The sequence below is a fragment of the Notolepis coatsorum genome, assembly GCF_963971535.1.
Source record: "Notolepis coatsorum genome assembly, chromosome: 6".
Classification (NCBI taxonomy): domain Eukaryota; kingdom Metazoa; phylum Chordata; class Actinopteri; order Aulopiformes; family Paralepididae; genus Notolepis; species Notolepis coatsorum.
The window spans coordinates 71,761,116-71,778,957 of NC_140170.1; the positions used below are offsets into that span (position 1 = coordinate 71,761,116).

Below are 17,842 nucleotides of genomic sequence, written 5' to 3' on the forward strand. Positions count from 1 at the left end.
AGGGCAAACCTCCCTCTCAGGGCGCAGTTCCCTCTCTCAGGGCGCAGTTCTGGGCCTGGTCCCCTATCTATCTACACAGTTTTAAAACCTGACAGTCTTTCTTCCTGCTTGATACCCACACAGTTCAATACCTGACAGTTTAGAACCTGTAATAAGTCAAATAGAATGGACAGAGTAAAATAGTGCAATAAAATAGTACTGAATGAATAACAGTTTAAAACCGTCTTTACCTTCCTGTTTGATACCCACTTTGACCCTTCGACCCTCCCTCTCAGGGCAAACGTCCCTCTCAGGGTGCAGTTCCCTCTCTAGTAACCTACATAATCTGACAATATCAAGTAACCTACATAATCTGACGATATCAAGTAACCTACATAATGTGATTACATCAAGTAGCCTACATAATGTGACGATATCAAGTAACCTTCATAATGTGATTATATCAAGTAGCCTACATAATGTGATTATATCAAGTAGCCTACATAATGTGATTATATCAAGTAGCCTACATAATGTGATTATATCAAGTAGCCTACATAATGTGATTATATCAAGTAGCCTACATAATCTGACAATATCAAGTAGCCTACATAATGTGACTCAAGTAGCCTACATAATGTAATTATATGAAGTAGCCTACATAATGTGATTATATGAAGTAGCCTACATAATGTTATTACATCAAGTAGCCTACATAATGTGATTACATCAAGTAGCCTACATAATGTGATTATAATAATGTGATTACATCAAGTAGCCTACATAATGTGATTATATCAAGTAGCCTACATAATGTGATTATAATAATGTGATTACATCAAGTAGCCTACATAATGTGATTATAATAATGTGATTACATCAAGTAGCCTACATAATGTGATTATAATAATGTGATTACATCAAGTAGCCTACATAATGTGATTACATCAAGTAGCCTACATAATGTGATTACATCAAGTAGCCTACATAATGTGATTACATCAAGTAGCCTACATAATGTGATTACATCAAGTAGCCTACATAATGTGATTACATCAAGTAGCCTACATAATGTGATTGTTGAATTTGCTGCACAGCCCTCGTAGGTTTGTAACAGTTTCATAAACATGTCATTTGAAATCACGTGGCGTGTGAGCCGAGAGACGAGAGGAATGTGTTTTCTGGAGGAAACCGACAGAGACTAGAAGGAGATGCTGGAGAGGAAGGGAACTCTATACGTAAATTAAGTAACTCCACCCTCCTCATCACTGGGTTACATCGTCTCTAACCCCAAGCGACCTTTCGTACGTCTACTCTGCGAACCACCAGCTCTGACCCAGAAAGCAAGCCGTCCTTTTAGAGACGGTAACTAAGTTACTGTGTGGAACTCCTCGCCGCTGGGAGAGGAGATACAATCTGCGGTGGTGGAGAGGCTGAATTCTCCATCTGTTCCCCTGGTTTGTGTACATTGTGGTCCAGCCAGCGCTCAGCCAAGAGATTGAGGGTGGATGCACGCTGCGACCTCTTGAACCCACCGATCACCGTGTACCGTGTACAAGTTCAGGGAACACTCCGATAACGTGTACAAAACAGAAACTACGCTGCTGTCGGCCTCTCGCGTTTAAGTTTACGTTTGTTTATTAATTTTTTTACCCAGGGACAGTGCACATTAATGAACATCTTCAGTTTCCACATGTAAATGTGCCAGATTTGAGCTAATTCGCTTGTTTCCATCTGTAGTCCCTTGTTATGTACCAGGAGCCTGATCACTCCTGTGTCACTGTGCATGTAGGCCTGATCACTCCTGTGTCACGGGGCATGCAGGTGAGGGCTGCCAATTAGCTAATTAGTGCTGATTGGTTACCTGCTGGGAGCTTTAAAACCAGCCCTGGTAACACACATGCAGGGTCGGTGTTTAGAAGAGTGTGGGTAACAGATAGATAGTCACGTTCTTCCAGTCCTTATCCTTTAGTTTACACTAGTAATTCCTTAATATAGTAGCACTTTGAGTTAACACACAGGTTTTGGTGTTGGTTTGCACATAGGTTGCGTGCCTTTGAGCCAGGGTCGTAACATCCCTGCCTACCATGCATGTCTTTATGGTGTGGGAGGAAACGGAAGATTATGTATATAACCTAGTTCTATGAGTTAAATGGTGCGCTCAGCACCTGTTCTGCACTGTACTTCACTTCGTGCACGTGCACTGAATAAAAAATTCCACCATGTACCTTTACATCCCAACATCCGTCTGACCACACCCCCTTCCGCTTACCTTCATAAGCAGGTGTGTGGTCACCTACTCGCCTCCTTCCCAAACTTTCACCACAAGGCGAGATCAAGGGCCGCAGCGTTGTCCAGGTGCTGAGCGCACCATTTAACTCATAGAACTAGGTTATATACATAACCTTCTGTTCTATGACGTTAATGGATTGCTCAGCACCTGTTCTGCAACAGGGGCTGAGCGGGAGCCATAGCCCGACCAATGTTCCCCGCTGAGGCCCCCTACAACCATCAGACCGGGGAGGACCGAGCCCCCCTGACCCTCCCTAATGGAGGATACCCCCCTATTGGAGGTTCACAGGAGGGCGACGGATCCGACCGTGCGAAGAGGCACTCAAGCAACTCAACGCACAGGGTGAGCAGACCGTGGCTTGACCCCACGACTACACACACGCACAACCCGCATGCCACCCGGGAACGAACGGAAGGAACAACCTCGTTACTGCCCCCAGAAATCACGGGGTTAAGAGCAAACCCAACCCCGTGGCAAGGCCGTAGCAGCGGAGCGCGAAGGAAGACCCAGACCCACTGAAGGGACTGGATCCCCTGGAAAACGGGGGCCCGGAGAGGTCAATGACGCCAGGCATCAAGACCCCACCAGGTGGTCACTTAGTGACACCGCCCCCCACATCGCCAGCGTATTCGGATAAGGCCCCTCCAAGAGCGGGCCCTTTCCCCCCAATAGCACACCGCCTGGCACACTGACCCTGCAGAACAGGCAGTCAGCATGGCCGTAAGCACACAAAAAGGGTAACCAACGGAAGCAGGCAGCGCACCGGGGAAACCAGGCAACAGGCTGTAACCTGAGCCTGGAGCACTGCGGACGAGACAGGCGCCAAAGGAGTATACTGGCGTTGTTGATCACCATGACAAAGCCTCCATTAAAAAAAAACCCACCCAGAGGGGTTGAGGCAGAGAAGGCTGACATGATTGGCAGACGTCATGAACGTGCAGGGGCACACTCAACCGGTAACCCGGGAGTTGACTCTGCTCCAACACACCAGGGAATCAACCACCCGCTCGGTACAGACGGTGGTTGTTCCTATAACCCCTCAAGAAAAAACTCCAAAACACACCTGCGGGTATACACTGGCTATACCGCAGTACAAGTGTTTCAGTTTTCAAAAAAGGGTTATCCCAGGCCTCCGGTATCAACGAAACTTTACTTCGGACCGGGCCCGGCGGCACGGGAAGCACAGGATTACCAGAGGAGGTCCAAGACCACCCCAACAGCCCTCTCTTCGCCACGCGTGAGAGAGGAGCGAAAAGAATGGAGAACCAGCCCTAAGCACACCGCACTTGGTATTCCCAGGCGGTCTCCCAACCAAGTACTAACCAGGACTGAACCTGCTCTAGCTACCGAGATCGGACGAGATCGGGCGTGGACAGGTTGGTATGGCCGTAAGCCATTACAATAGTGCAGAGTACAACATGTACCCAACATAGGGTCTCCATAACGCCTAACCCTGTGACACCCGGACCGACCTGGCATTTTTCCCCCCGAAAAAAGCACAAGTCCCTCAGGGTACCAGAACAGCAGATCTGCATCCCCGGCGGACAACGGGTTAACTGACCTGGACCAGCGTGACCAGACCAGTCCCGTGTCCTAATCACGCCGACATGCCCACTCCAGGAGAGGGGGTAGGTATGCGTGTCGATCTAAAAACATGAAAAGAGGGCGCCACCCAGACGGTCCCATTAGGACCGTGCTCAGTGGCCCACCCCAAGGGCGTGAGACCCCTCTACCTATGTTCTGATCTATTCCGTTAACATCCCCCAGATATGAACGAGAATTCATCGAGACAACCTAGTAAACTGGCGCTCGGAAGAGACAAAACTCCATCCCAGTTGCCCTATAAAAACGCTGTTTTAACAAGCAACCAAGGCGCGCTTAGCCCCTGTGTGATTCTGTAACAGAAAACACACCGAGCCAGCACTATGTATGCGTCGAGACCCAAACACATCAATGGATAGTCTAGCAAGACACCAAACATTGTTCCTCCAAGTCGCCTGGGAGAACGACACGGAGCCGTCGTGCTTCATGTACCTTCCTCTTTTTATTCAAAAAAGAAAGAACACAGACTGACATGAATGGGTAAAATTTGTTTACATTTTTACATCCCACCACCCTCCCATAGGGAGGAGACGGAAATCCCCAGAGAGATTTCCCACGCGAGCTGTATAGATTGAAAAGAATATATTGCAACATTGAGCTATGTAAAATTTGGGTTAGGGCTCTCCGAGGAGGAGGCACTGAACCAATACACACTCAATAATCGAATTGAATCGAATACACACACAATAGAGCAGGACTCCTTTTTTAAGTTCTACTCATCTTGACAATCCGAGGAGGAGGCTCTGAACTCTGAGGAGGCTCCCTCACAGGGAAGGAGAGTCCAAACTCACAGAAGGCCCGAGTAGGAGCTTCGTGAGGAGGAGCCCTGACCACTCCCTGAAACAGATCCATCATATGGACCTGAACAACTCACGGAAGTCTTACCAACAGAGACGCGCACAGTGACCTACTCTATGGCGGGGGAATTTCTGCTGTGCACACGCCCCATTTTCCAGGGCGTGGGACCAGGAAACTCCCCCCCCCCCTCTTACCCTGTAACGTGCCGAACAGCAACGTGACAGGAACCTTGAAGGACAGGAGGTTTTAATCCCTGCCCATCAAAAGGGGAGGAAAGGATTACCAGTTCACCCCTTTACGACCCCACACCCATTGTTATGTACTAGAGGCCTGGTCACTCCTGTGTCGCCAGGGCAGGCAGGTGAGGGCTGCCAATTAGCCAATTAGTGCTGATTGGTTACCTGCTGGGGAGCTTCAAAGGCAGACCCAGAAACACACATGCACGGTCTGTGCCTAGTGAAAGAGCTGTCAGGTTCTTACAGTCCTTGTCCGTTGGGTTACCAGTACATTAGTTTATAGTTATATTAGTAGTTCCTTGGTTTAGTAGCATTTTTTAGTTAGAGCACAGGGTTTTGGTGTTGATTACACATAGGTTGCGTACCCATGAGCCAGGGTCGTAACAATTGGGCGCTCATCCGGGATCTTTTACCCCTAGAACTTTGTTTGGTGATTTTTTTTTTGTGTTGCACGGGGTGTCATCATATTATGGTTTGGGTGGTGTTCGTTACACATGGTGTAACGTGGGGGCTGAGCCATTTTCATCAAACAGGTGAGTATGCCGTATTTGTTTGTAATTTGATGTGACTACTTATGCTGTTAAAATATATAGTTTAGTAGGCACCACATGTAGATAGGGACATTATTTTCTGGTTGTGGGTTAGCGTCCGGTGCACCACGTACTCCTGGGGCGGTCAATGAAATGATTGTATATGATCTTTGACTGGTAGCAGGTGTGGTTGAAGAAAGTTAGGTCTACAGGGCATTAGTTTAAGGGTAGGTAGGTTAGGGCGGCCAGGAAACACAGGTAGTGTGGTAGGGCTTGATTTAGTGTTTCTTAGGGTAGACATGTGGTAGGCCGGGGTTTTCTGCAGTTTAGACGTAGAAGCATATGTGGTCACATCAGGTTAGAAGGCGCACCTGTTTGGAAAATTTTGTTGGATTTATTTTGTTTGTTTAAGTGTTTGGTGAGCATACCTGGTAGCACCTAACACCCTGCGTGTATGACACGTCTATTTAGGGTGGGTGTGTTTTTTTTTATTTTTTTTTGGTTGTTTGTGCAACCTGGAAAGGTGCGCTCCGTAGAGCTCACATTTCCACCGTGTTCCGTTCTGGTTGTTATTGTTGGCAATTAGCGTTATTCATGGTTCTTCAGTGGTTCTTCGTTGTTCTTCAGTGGTTCGTTAGTGGTTCTTTGTGTCTGTGAGGTTGGGTGTGTAGCTTGGGGTGTCTAGTTCAGTGACAATGGCTTCCATCAGGGACTTTGTTGATCGCCCGTCTCATGACTTATTAGACAAATTTTCCAAAGAACAACTGCTCGAGCTTGCTGTGCACTACAAGGTCGAGCTTACTCCCAGTGAGAAACGTTTGAAACCATCTGCCTTGGGTGCTTTGCGGGTTTTGCTCATTAGGGAACAGGTGCTTGAGGAGAGGGTGGAGGAGCCTCCATCGTCTGGCGCGTCTCCGCTATTACCTGGTGTAGAGGGTGAGTGGAGGATTAGGGAGTTGGAGTTTAAGGAAAGGCAGCTAGAGCGAGAGCGTGAGGAGAGGAGAGAGGAGCGTGAGCTTAAGGAGAGAGAGAGTAAAGAGGAGCGTGAGCTTAAGGAGAGAGAGAGGAAAGAGGAGCGTGAGCATGAGCGTGAGTTTAAGGAGAAACAACTGTTGCTGGAGCACGAGCGTGCACAGAAGGAGCTTGAATATAAGTATGCTGCCTTGCAGGCGGGTGCTCTGCATCCAGAGTCACGTTCCGGGTTTGATGTAGGCAGGAATATTAGGATGGTGCCACCATTTTTTGAGAAAGACGTGGAAAGATATTTTCCACTTTTCGAACGGGTGGCAACCACATTGAAGTGGCCTGATACCGCCTGGACACTGCTGCTACAATGTGTTTTGGTTGGTAGGGCACAAGAAGCCTACACTGCTCTGTCCCTTGAACAAAGCGCTGATTATGAACTTGTTAAAGCTTCCATATTGAGGGCTTATGAGTTGGTCCCCGAGGCCTATCGTCAGCGTTTTAGAGGTTATCGTAGGCAGGAGGGGCAGTCTTATGTTGAATTTGGAAAAGAGAAGGAGAACCTGTTTGACCGGTGGTGCACCTCGCAAAAAGCAGAGTCAAGGGAGCAGCTCAGACAGTTGGTTCTCCTAGAGGAATTTAAGAGGTGTGTTCCTGATAACGTTTCCACACATCTAAATGAGCATAAGGTATCGAAGATAGCCGACGCTGCTGTCTTGGCTGATGAGTTTGTGTTAACACACAAGTCTGTCTTTGTAGAGGAGGGCCGTGTGGAGTCCAGGGGTAGTAGGCGTCCTTCTCAGGGGAGCCGGTTCCCGGCACCCGTGTCTGCTGGTCGGTTTACTTCGACTCCTAGGCAAGGTGGCTCTGCTAGTGCATTCCCAGAGGGGGTTATCTGTTTTTACTGTAAGGAGCCTGGTCATATCGTTGCTGGATGCCCTGTGCTTAAGCAGAAAAATGTAAAAACTGTGGCTCTGGTAGAAATCATAGACAGGACACCTATGCCGACATTAGAGGGTGGGGTGCGAAGTATCAAAGGTGCAGACGGGGAGCTAGAGGGCTCCTCAACATTTAGGATGGAGGGATTTGTTTCACTGGTTGGTGAATTAGGATCAAGGCAGGCTATTACAATATGGAGAGATACAGGAGCTTTCCAGTCTCTCATTCTGGATGGGATTTTGCCATTTTCGGAAGATTCTTCATTGCATTCCGGTGCCATTGTTCAGGGCTTTGGAGGAGGCTTTGTGAATACTCCTTTGCATGAGGTCTCGCTAAACTCTCCCTTAGTATCAGGCAATGTTGTCGTAGGAGTGTGTTCTCACATTCCCATAAAGGGGGTGTCCTTCATTCTAGGGAACGATTTGGCCGGTGGCAAAGTGCTGGCTACTCCAGTTGTAATTCCCGTCCCTGTAGTTTCTGAGGTTCCTGATGAGCTCGCACAGAAGCATCCAGGAGTGTTTCCTGTGTGTGCGGTAACACGCGCAATGTCAAAGGTCAAATGTGACACCCATGAGGTTGTTAACTTAGATGGTGATATGACACTTAGTGACACGTTCTTTGTTGAGTTGAAAAGTGGCCCTGATGAGGGTTTTGGTAAGGTGATACCGTCTCATGAGCAGTTGGTACTAGAGCAAAACAAGGATGTCTCCTTGTCGTCCCTCTTTGAAGAGGCGGTTTTAGAGGATGAAATGGTAGATACGTCTCAAGGATACTTTGTTAGCAATGACGTGCTCATGAGAAAGTGGACACCACCTAACCTGTCCAGTCTGGATGACTGGGGCAGTGTGTTTCAGATTGTTGTTCCAGCCGTGTATCGTCCTGATATACTGCATCTAGCACATGATCATGATCTTGCTGGTCACATGGGGGTCAGGAAGACTTATGACCGTGTGCTGAGACATTTTTGTTGGCCTGGTTTGAAGTCAGATGTGGCACAATATTGTCGCTCGTGCCATGTGTGTCAGGTGGTTGGTAAACCAAACCAGAAGATCCCTCAGGCTCCTCTGCAGCCTATCCCTGCCGTTGGGGAACCTTTTGAGCGGATCCTCATTGACTGTGTTGGTCCCCTCCCTCGAACTAAGACAGGGAACCAGTACCTTTTGACTATTATGTGTGCAGCGACCCGTTTTCCTGAAGCCATTCCTTTACGCAAGATCACAGCCCCAGCTATATCCAAAGCTCTGGTTAGGTTTTTTTCGACTTTTGGCCTACCAAAGGTCATTCAATCAGATCAAGGGTCTAACTTCATGTCCCGTCTCTTTGCTCAGGTCCTCCAGCAGTTGTCTATCCAACATTGCCCTTCCTCTGCCTATCATCCAGAGTCCCAGGGGGCGCTGGAGAGATTTCACCAGACTATCAAAACAATGCTGCGGGCATATTGTACAGAGTTCGACAAAGACTGGGATGATGGAATCCCTTTGCTTCTGTTTGCTGCTAGGGAGGTAACCCAGGAGTCTCTTGGATTCAGCCCGGCTGAGCTGGTGTTCGGCCACACAGTGAGGGGTCCTTTGAAACTGCTGAAGGAAAAGTGGTTGGCTGACCAGACTCCTTCCTCTACTAATTTGTTGGACTATGTGTGTGACTTCAGGCTTAAGCTTAGTAGAGCATGTGAACTAGCGAAAGAGAACCTAAAGGTAGCCCAAGGAAAAATGAAGGTGTGGTATGATAGGCGGGCCCGACATAGGGTGTTCTCACCGGGAGACAAGGTGTTGGTTCTCTCGCCTATTCTTGGGTCTGCATTACAGGCTAAATACAGTGGGCCATACTCCATTGAGCGCAAAGTTGGTGAGGTCGACTACTTGATTAAAACTCCCGACCGCAGGCGCAAGAGTAGATTATGTCACGTCAATATGTTGAAGGCGTACAATGATAGGGCTCAGATTGACCAGTCAGGGGTCAAGCCTGTGGCTGTTCTAACAGTTTCTGCATCTCCTATTGTAGCCGACTGTTCTGTGTCGAAGGAGATTTCTCAGGGCCGGTTGCCAAACACCCAGATACTAGGTGACTTGGACTCACACCTGTCGTACTTACCACTTCCTGAGCGTACGGATGTGGTGTGCCTACTTAGACAGCATACACGTTTGTTTTCTGATGTCCCTAGTCGTACTAATGTACTCGAGCATGACATTGATGTTGGTAGTGCAGGGCCAATTAAGCAACATGCCTATAGGGTGAATCCGGAAAAACGAAGGATCTTGAGTAAGGAAGTAGACTATATGCTGAGACATGGCATTGCGGAGCCCAGTTCTAGTGCGTGGAGCTCCCCCTGCCTGCTTGTTGATAAGCCAGACTGCACTCATCGGTTCTGTACTGATTTCCGTAAAGTTAATACAGTAACCAAGCCGGACTCGTACCCTCTGCCTCGGATGGACGACTGTATCGATCGGGTGGGTTCAGCAGCCTTTGTAAGTAAATTGGATTTGCTAAAGGGATACTGGCAGGTTCCGCTTACTCCGCGAGCACGTGAGATATCCGCTTTTGTCACACCAGAGAGTTTCTGCCAGTATACAGTGATGGCCTTTGGCATGCGAAATGCCCCAGCGACGTTTCAGCGGCTAGTGAACAAGGTCCTGGGCGGGGTAGCGTTCTGTGAGGCATATCTGGATGACCTGGTTATCCACAGTTCCTCTTGGTCACAACATGTGGAGCATCTGGCCGAAGTGTTCAAGCGGTTGGGTGATGCTAACTTGACAGTTAACCTTGCAAAATGTGAATTTGGACAGGCCACGGTTACCTACCTGGGTAAGGTGGTTGGACGTGGGCATGTGTGCCCCGTTACAGCTAAGGTGGAGGCTATAGTGGGCTTCCCTGCTCCCATCACCAGGCGGGAGTTAAAGCGCTTCCTAGGTATGGCAGGGTACTATAGGAGTTTCTGTAGGAACTTTGCTTCTGTTGTTGCCCCTTTGACCAATCTGCTCAGTCCTAAGGTACCTTTCGTGTGGACTGAGACTTGTCAACAGTCTTTTGAGAGCATCAAGGGTATTCTGATTAGCGCTCCCGTTCTGTCAGCTCCCGATTTTCAACTGCCATTCAAGTTGGCAGTGGATGCTAGTGACCTCGGTGCTGGAGCCGTCCTCCTGCAAGAGGATGCATTAGAGGTGGAGCACCCAGTGTGCTACTTTTCTAAAAAGTTTGACAGGCATCAACTGCACTACTCTACTATAGAGAAGGAGGCGCTCGCTTTGGTTCTTGCCTTGAACCATTTTGATGTTTGCGTGGGATCCTCCAGTTTACCCCTTGTTGTGTATACAGACCATAACCCTTTGGTTTTTCTTCGCAGCATGGTGAATTCGAATCATCGTTTGATGCGATGGAGTTTGTTCCTCCAGGCGTATAACTTGGATATTCGCCACATTCGTGGGAGGGACAACGTGCTAGCAGACGCCCTCTCACGATCGTAGTACCGGTGTTTGTGGTACCCGTTATCGCTGTTGTGGTAGAGGCCCTGACAACTAAGGGGTCACAGTTGTTTTTTGTTTTGTTTATGGGTTGTTGTGTAGTGGTTGCCTCTTGGGCAACCAGTTTGGTGGGGGAGGTGTTATGTACTAGAGGCCTGGTCACTCCTGTGTCGCCAGGGCAGGCAGGTGAGGGCTGCCAATTAGCCAATTAGTGCTGATTGGTTACCTGCTGGGGAGCTTCAAAGGCAGACCCAGAAACACACATGCACGGTCTGTGCCTAGTGAAAGAGCTGTCAGGTTCTTACAGTCCTTGTCCGTTGGGTTACCAGTACATTAGTTTATAGTTATATTAGTAGTTCCTTGGTTTAGTAGCATTTTTGAGTTAGAGCACAGGGTTTTGGTGTTGATTACACATAGGTTGCGTACCCATGAGCCAGGGTCGTAACACCCATGATACGATGTAATGACAAAAAAGAGCATGACACAGTCATAGTCAGCTACATGAAGTGTCTAACAGCTTCACACAGCTCATGTGCTAACCTGCTATCTGATTTTTACTAAGGAAAAAACACAGAATAGAGAGGGCCCCCTTAAGAGCCCTGGTACCAGACTTACACATGTGCTTCTGTGGTCAACCTAACCCAGTTGTAGATCACAAGACACACACAACCCTTTATCACAACAAAAAATGGCAAGTACACTCCTGCTACAGAGGAACGCCGTTTTTCATAACGAGAGAATACAGAATCCTCGATTAGTATCGGCCACAGGCCTTGCTAAGCACACACGAAAAGCGACCAAACAATCTTTTCTTTAAGAAAATATAGTTTCTCAAGCGGTTAGCATAACCCCAGCAACTAAGCTAAGGGTTACATCGTATCCCCACAAACACAGTGACACAATATATTGTAAACAACATGTCTGAGAGGAGGGTGGGGAAGCCCCAGGGAACCGGGGGAATCACCCCTCCTACCTTACCCTTGATATGTGAACACACTGTTTATTGTCATTACAGGCTGAGAAAAGAATTCATTCTTCACTCATATGTCACTAAGCATAGCTTTATAGGTTAATTAACCCCCTTAGTTGTGAGTACACGGTACATGAACACACATGATGTTCTCAACATAACTAACCAGATCATTTTTACACATGTAACAACAACCCGATTTGTATGGAGAATAAGCTATACCAGTGACAAGACAATTCACACACAACACGCGTCGTATCCTCAATGTATTGCAGCAACACCCGTTTTGGAAAACATCGTTATTACAAAACATTTAGAAGGGAAGGAAGAAGACGTGTTTAAGGTCTGGTCGGGACCTTCCTACCGTGAGCGCAGGCCAAACGAACTGCAGTCTGGCTAACGGGGCACCGACGGTAAACACAGCATTCCTGTGTTGACGACAAGGGCAGCGTCGCTGCGCCACCCAGCCGCTACGGTTCTCCATGTTGACGCAGTCCTCGCCGGCCGGGCTCCCGGTAGGTTCGACTAACATCCTCTGTCAAAGATGACGTCGTAGTCAGAGTGTTTAAGGCATGTTATAGTCACAGAAAACGTTCAACAGTGTAGCATTAAGCTAACAGCCATTCGGCTGATAGCAACAAGCTAACGTATACCAGCCTGGTAAACACAGCAAGCTAACGCCGCAGCTAACAGCTGACTGGCTAAAACAGTAGCACGCAAGCTTAAGCAGCTATCACCTGAACTGTATACAATGACATAACAAGCCACACTTCAGACAGGCCGCTGTCCCAATCCCTCCCCTAACAGGGAAAAGAAAAAGAAATGTCAGAACACAGTTGTCAACGGTGATCCAGACATACACGGGGCCCTTTGAGCATGGAACTTCCGATAAAGAAGATCTTATGCCCAAATACGAAAAAAACGTTGAAGGTCGGAATGACCCAGACACTCCAGTAACGAAGACAATATCGCCGTATTTTCTCGAAAATAGTGAGAGAGAAAATAAAGATATGATGTCAACGTATCTCTTGTTTTCCAACTTTCTTCTACTAACAACCTCGTCAAGTGGGGATCTACCGAAGGCACTTCCTTGTGGTGAAAGTGAAGAAGGAGGCGAGTAGGTGACCACACACCTGCTTATGAAGGTAAGCGGAAGGGGGTGTGGTCAGACGGATGTTGGGATGTAAAGGTACATGGTGGAATTTTTTATTCAGTGCACGTGCATGAAGTGAAGTACAGTGCAGAACAGGTGCTGAGCAATCCATTAACGTCATAGAACTGGAGTACCGAGAGGAAAGGAAACCCACGTGAACACAGGGAGAACATGCAAACTCCACACAGAAAGGCCCCCTGTGTGTATTTCGCTCTACTCGCACGTGTGTAAACGGGAGAGAGTGCGGCGAGTTTACAAGGAGGCAGGAAAGTACAGCATGCCGTGTGTACAGGAGGTCTAGATAAGATAAACTAAACATCGACACTGTGCTTTTATATCAGCAGAGATTAAGGAAAGGATGCAGGGTGACGGCTGGAGGAGGAGGAGGAGGAGGAGGAGGAGGAGGAGGAGGAGGAGGAGGAGGAGGAGGAGGAGGAGGAGGAGGAGAGGAGGTACTGACCTGGAGGAGGCCTGCAGAACGGGAACAGCGCCATGCTCTGACCTGGTGCGGAACAAACACACAAACCTTTGTCTGAGGCCTGGTACAGTGCCAAGAAAACTCTCCCCCTCCCCCTCTCGTCTGCTCTCCCTCTCTCTATCTCTCTCTCTCTCTCTCTCTCCCTCTCTCTATCTCTCTCTCTCCCCCCTCTCTCTCTCCCTCTCTCTCTCTCTCTCTCTATCCCCCTCTCTCTCTCTCTCTCTCTCTGGAAATCTACTGTGACTACTGTGTATTTCACGCTGTTTCCAGGCCCTTTGTATCTGTTTACTTCCACTTGCTTTTCGCCTCCTTTCGTCCGACTTCCTTTCCTTTACCCCGGGTCTCTCCTCTCTTCTCTGTTGTACCCTGCTCTCTCTCTGTCTCTCTCTCTCTCTCTCTCTGTCTGTCTCTCTGTCTTGCTCCCCTTCTCTTTCCTTTCGGGCTCGTGGAGAATTCCTGTTGGAGGGAGACCAGGGGGACCAGATGTGTAATCTGGGCAGATGGACAGAGTTGAAGAGTTGAGGAATGAATGGAGGAGGATGAAGAGGCAGAGAGGAGAAGTTAGACGTCTGTCTGTCTGTCTGTCTGCCTGTCCGTCTGTCTGTCTGTCTGTCTGTCTGTCTGTCTGTCTGTCTGTCTGTCTGTCTGTCTGTCTGTCTGTCTGTCTGTCTGTCTGTCTGTCTGTCTGTCTGTCTGTCTGTCTGCCTGTCCGTCTGTCTGTCTGTCTGTCTGTCTGTCTGTCTGTCTGTCTGTCTGTCTGTCTGTCTGTCTGTCTGTCTGTCTGTCTGTCTGTCTGTCTGTCTGTCTGTCTGTCTGTCTGTCTGTCTGTCTGTCTGTCTGTCTGTCTGTCTGTCTGTCTGTCTGTCTGTCTGTCTGTCTGTCTGTCTGCCTGCCTGCCTGTCTGTCTGTCTGTCTGTCTGTCTGTCTGTCTGTCTGTCTGTCTGTCTGTCTGTCTGTCTGTCTGTCTGTCTGTCTGTCTGTCTGTCTGTCTGTCTGTCTGTCTGTCTGTCTGTCTGTCTGTCTGTCAACAACAAAGACACTTTATTCACCATATAAATAATGAATGCACACTAAGTGAGTGGCAGACATATCAACAGGTTACGACAGGGAGAGAGAGAGAGAGAGAGAGGGAGGGAGAGAGAGGAGAGAGAGAGGAGGGAGAGAGAGAGAGAGAGAGGGAGAGAGAGAGAGGGAGAGAGAGAGAGAGAGAGAGAGAGAGGGGGGGGGAGAGGGGGAGAGGGGGAGAGAGAGAGAGAGAGAGAGAGAGAGAGAGAGAGAGAGAGAGAGAGAGAGAGAGAGAGAGAGAGAGAGAGAGAGAGAGAGAGAGAGAGAGAGAGAGAGAGAGAGAGAGAGGAGGAGAGAGGAGGAGGAGGAGGAGGAGGAGGAGGAGGAGGAGGAGGAAACATACACCATAGCATGACCTATAATTCCAGCTCATACAGTGGAAACTGCAGAGTAAATGACAGAGTAAACGTTAGGTAATGATTTACATTAACCAGACACTCGCATGTTGTTACTCATCTATGAACGCATTACTCTTGTGAAATAACTGGGTCAACACGCTCACAGTACCTCCAGAAGCCGGCAGTAATTATTGATCATATTAATTAAAAGTGATTTTCACTAGAAATGCACAGGAAGATGAGGTCATCGTGGTGTTCCAACCTCCCTCATCTGCACGTCGTTCAGCTAGGTGTCACGAACGAGGTACTACAACATTATTTCACAACGATAATGCATTCATGGATGAGTAATGATTGAATGTGCCCTGAATGTCCAGTTAATCTAAACTAATATAAAATCAATATATGAAATGAAGGAGGAAAAAACAACTAACCTTCATACTTTATTTTACTATCATGCACTTTGCTACTAAGTAATCTACCATGCCTACATTACTACCTACTATGCTACCATGCCTACATTACTACCTAGCAGTGGCGGACTCAGGCTGTTTGAAGAGCAGGGGCGAAAAGAAAAAAAGGGCACCTACTGCACAACATCAGTGAGCAAAAAGCTATGATGAGTCAAGTATGGTGAAATAGTCTTCATCCTTGATTAAGATTAACATTAGAATAACATAGACAATCCAGATTAATAGTATAACCACACCTCTATGATAAAAACACACAGGGAACAATACACCTTTCAAATGTTTATTTCATAAAACAGTTTAACAGTTCAAGTTAATTCGAGTGCCGTTGAGCTTCTTCCTTTCTCTATCCTCCCCTTCTCTCCTCATGTCCTCTCCTCCTGTCCTCTCCTCCCCTTCTCTCCTCATGTCCTCTCCTCCCCTTCTCTCCTCCTGTACTCCCCTTCTCTCCTCCTGTACTCCCCTTCTCTCCTCCTGTCCTCTCCTCTCCTTCTCTCCTCCTGTCCTTTACTCTCCTTCTCTCATCCTGTCCCTGTCTTTCTCTACCTCCCCCTCCCTATCTTCCCCATTCTCTCCATTAAACTTACTATATTGTACCACCTGACTCCTCCCTCCTGCCATCCTCTGTCCTCTCCTCTATCACCTCTAATGAAAATATGTTGGATATTTTCATGGACAGATTTGTATGTGCTGGCTCTCCATTGCTGCAATGGAAGGGAGATGGTGGGTGGGGGAGTCATAGCAGAATTCTTCTTTTGATCATCTCTTTATATATGTCAATGACCTCATTATGATCAATTGGGATATCCCTCTCAATTGAAAGCAGCATAAGATCAGAGAGCCTTTTTTCCCCACATCGGTTTCTGAGCTGGGTTTTGATCAGCTTCAGTTTAGAGAATGATCGCTCTACTGAAGCAGTTGTCACTGGTATTGTAGCATATGTTTTGAGGAGCATGGTTATATTTGGGAAAACAGATTCCACATCATTGTCTTTAAGGCACTTAAGCGCAGCTTTGACATTGTTGGAGGGGAGAGCATATGAAGAGTGGAATACCTTGAGTTCGGTGACAACATTCTCTTCCTCTACATCATAAAACTGGCACACGTCTCTGACAGATACAGCAGCTGTGTCATTTGTCATGCCCTTCCAGTGACTTGAGATGGTAAGGCAGTGAAGACCTGATAGGATTGACCCAGTAGGCGTGTCATCCTTCCCTTTGAATCTTCGGTGTAGCTCATGGGAGAGTATGTCAAGAAAGGTAAAGAACACCTTTCCCCGGTAGTGCTCCTCCAAGTCTTGGACTTGGTAGTCCTCCGTAGCAGATTAAGAGCTATACCTGTACCTTTGAGGTACCTTCTTGTGTCTTGTTTGTCCAGGTATTTCTTCTGGCACCTCAATGCCTGCTGCCTCTGCTTGCCCTCATACAGTATACAGACATTGACAGTTCTCATTCAGTTGTTTCACGTTATGTCTGCATCATGAATAAAAAATAAGCACATGATAAAATTCAATTAAATCATATCTATCAATATCAATAAGAGCGTGATGAGATAAAAGCAGGCATATAAAATAAGTGTGTAAAAACAGGTGTATAAAAACTGTGTATAAAAACAGGTGTAAAAACAGGTGTGTGGGTCAGAGGTCAAGGTCCCCCGCACTATATTACGCTGTTGTACAGTCTGATGGCAGTGGGGACAAAGGACCTCCTATGCCGCTCAGTCCGTGAGCGCAGGGAGATTAGCCGTCCGCTGCGACTGCTGCTCTGCCCCACCAGGGTGTGGTGGAGAGGGTGGTTGGTATTGTCCATAATGGCACGCAGCTTGCTCTGCGTGCGGCACTCCAACACGGTCCCCAGTGGGTCCAGTCTCCTCCCCACCACTGAGCCAGCCTTTTTCACCAGCTTATCCAGCCGCCTGGCATCCCTGGCCGTGGTATCATAGAATATAGGCCAATGCTAAACCCACTTTTAAGTTTACTACCACTCTTAAATTAACTTTAAAAAGCAATCCACACTGAACTTTAAAGTGCTATGGGTATATTTTGTGCAAACTATCCTAAAATAATGTGTACACTTTATTTCTAAATTGAGAACACAGGTTAGCATTATAGCATATAATCAGCTAAGCAAGGTACCTGTTTAGTTAGCTAGCTACAGCAGTAATAAAGCTAGCCTACACTAGCCTAGGCTAAAACATACTGCCATCAATAAAAACACTTGCACCAATAGGGCACACCTTCAAATTTTTCGCCACTCAAAAGGGCACTTTAGCGCAGGTTTTTCAACCATGGAGGCACCAATAGGACACATCCTCTAATGTCTTTCACTCGAAAGGGCACTTAAGCGCGCGTTTTTCAACCGTGGGGGCACCAATAGGGCACATCCTCTAATTTCCTTCACTCAAAAGGGCACTTTAGCGTGCGTTTTTCAACCGTGGGGGCACCAATAGGGAACATCCTCTAATTTCCTTCACTCAAAAGGGCACTTAAGCACGCGTTTTCCGACCGTGGGGGCACCAGGGGGGTGCGGTCGCCCCCCCTGCCCCCCCCCTGAGTCCGCCAGTGGTACCTA

General features: G+C 47.8%; 1 protein-coding gene across 2 annotated transcripts in view; it reads right to left on the bottom strand.

Moving 5' to 3' along the window:
• Positions 1-13,529, bottom strand: part of LOC311230834 (globoside alpha-1,3-N-acetylgalactosaminyltransferase 1-like) — a 21,498-nt gene extending 7,969 nt beyond the window's left edge. The window contains exons 1-2 of one of the 2 annotated variants that reach the window (XM_084317220.1): positions 13,382-13,529; positions 1,844-1,867 (exon numbers count right to left, since the gene is read on the bottom strand). In XM_084317220.1, the coding sequence (XP_084173346.1) occupies positions 1,844-1,867; positions 13,382-13,415 (58 nt within the window). In that variant the 5' untranslated portion in view covers positions 13,416-13,529. The remainder of the gene's footprint in view (positions 1-1,843; positions 1,868-13,381) is intronic. The other variant, XM_084317221.1, reaches the window with a different exon arrangement.
• Between the last annotated feature and the right edge of the window lie 4,313 nt (positions 13,530-17,842).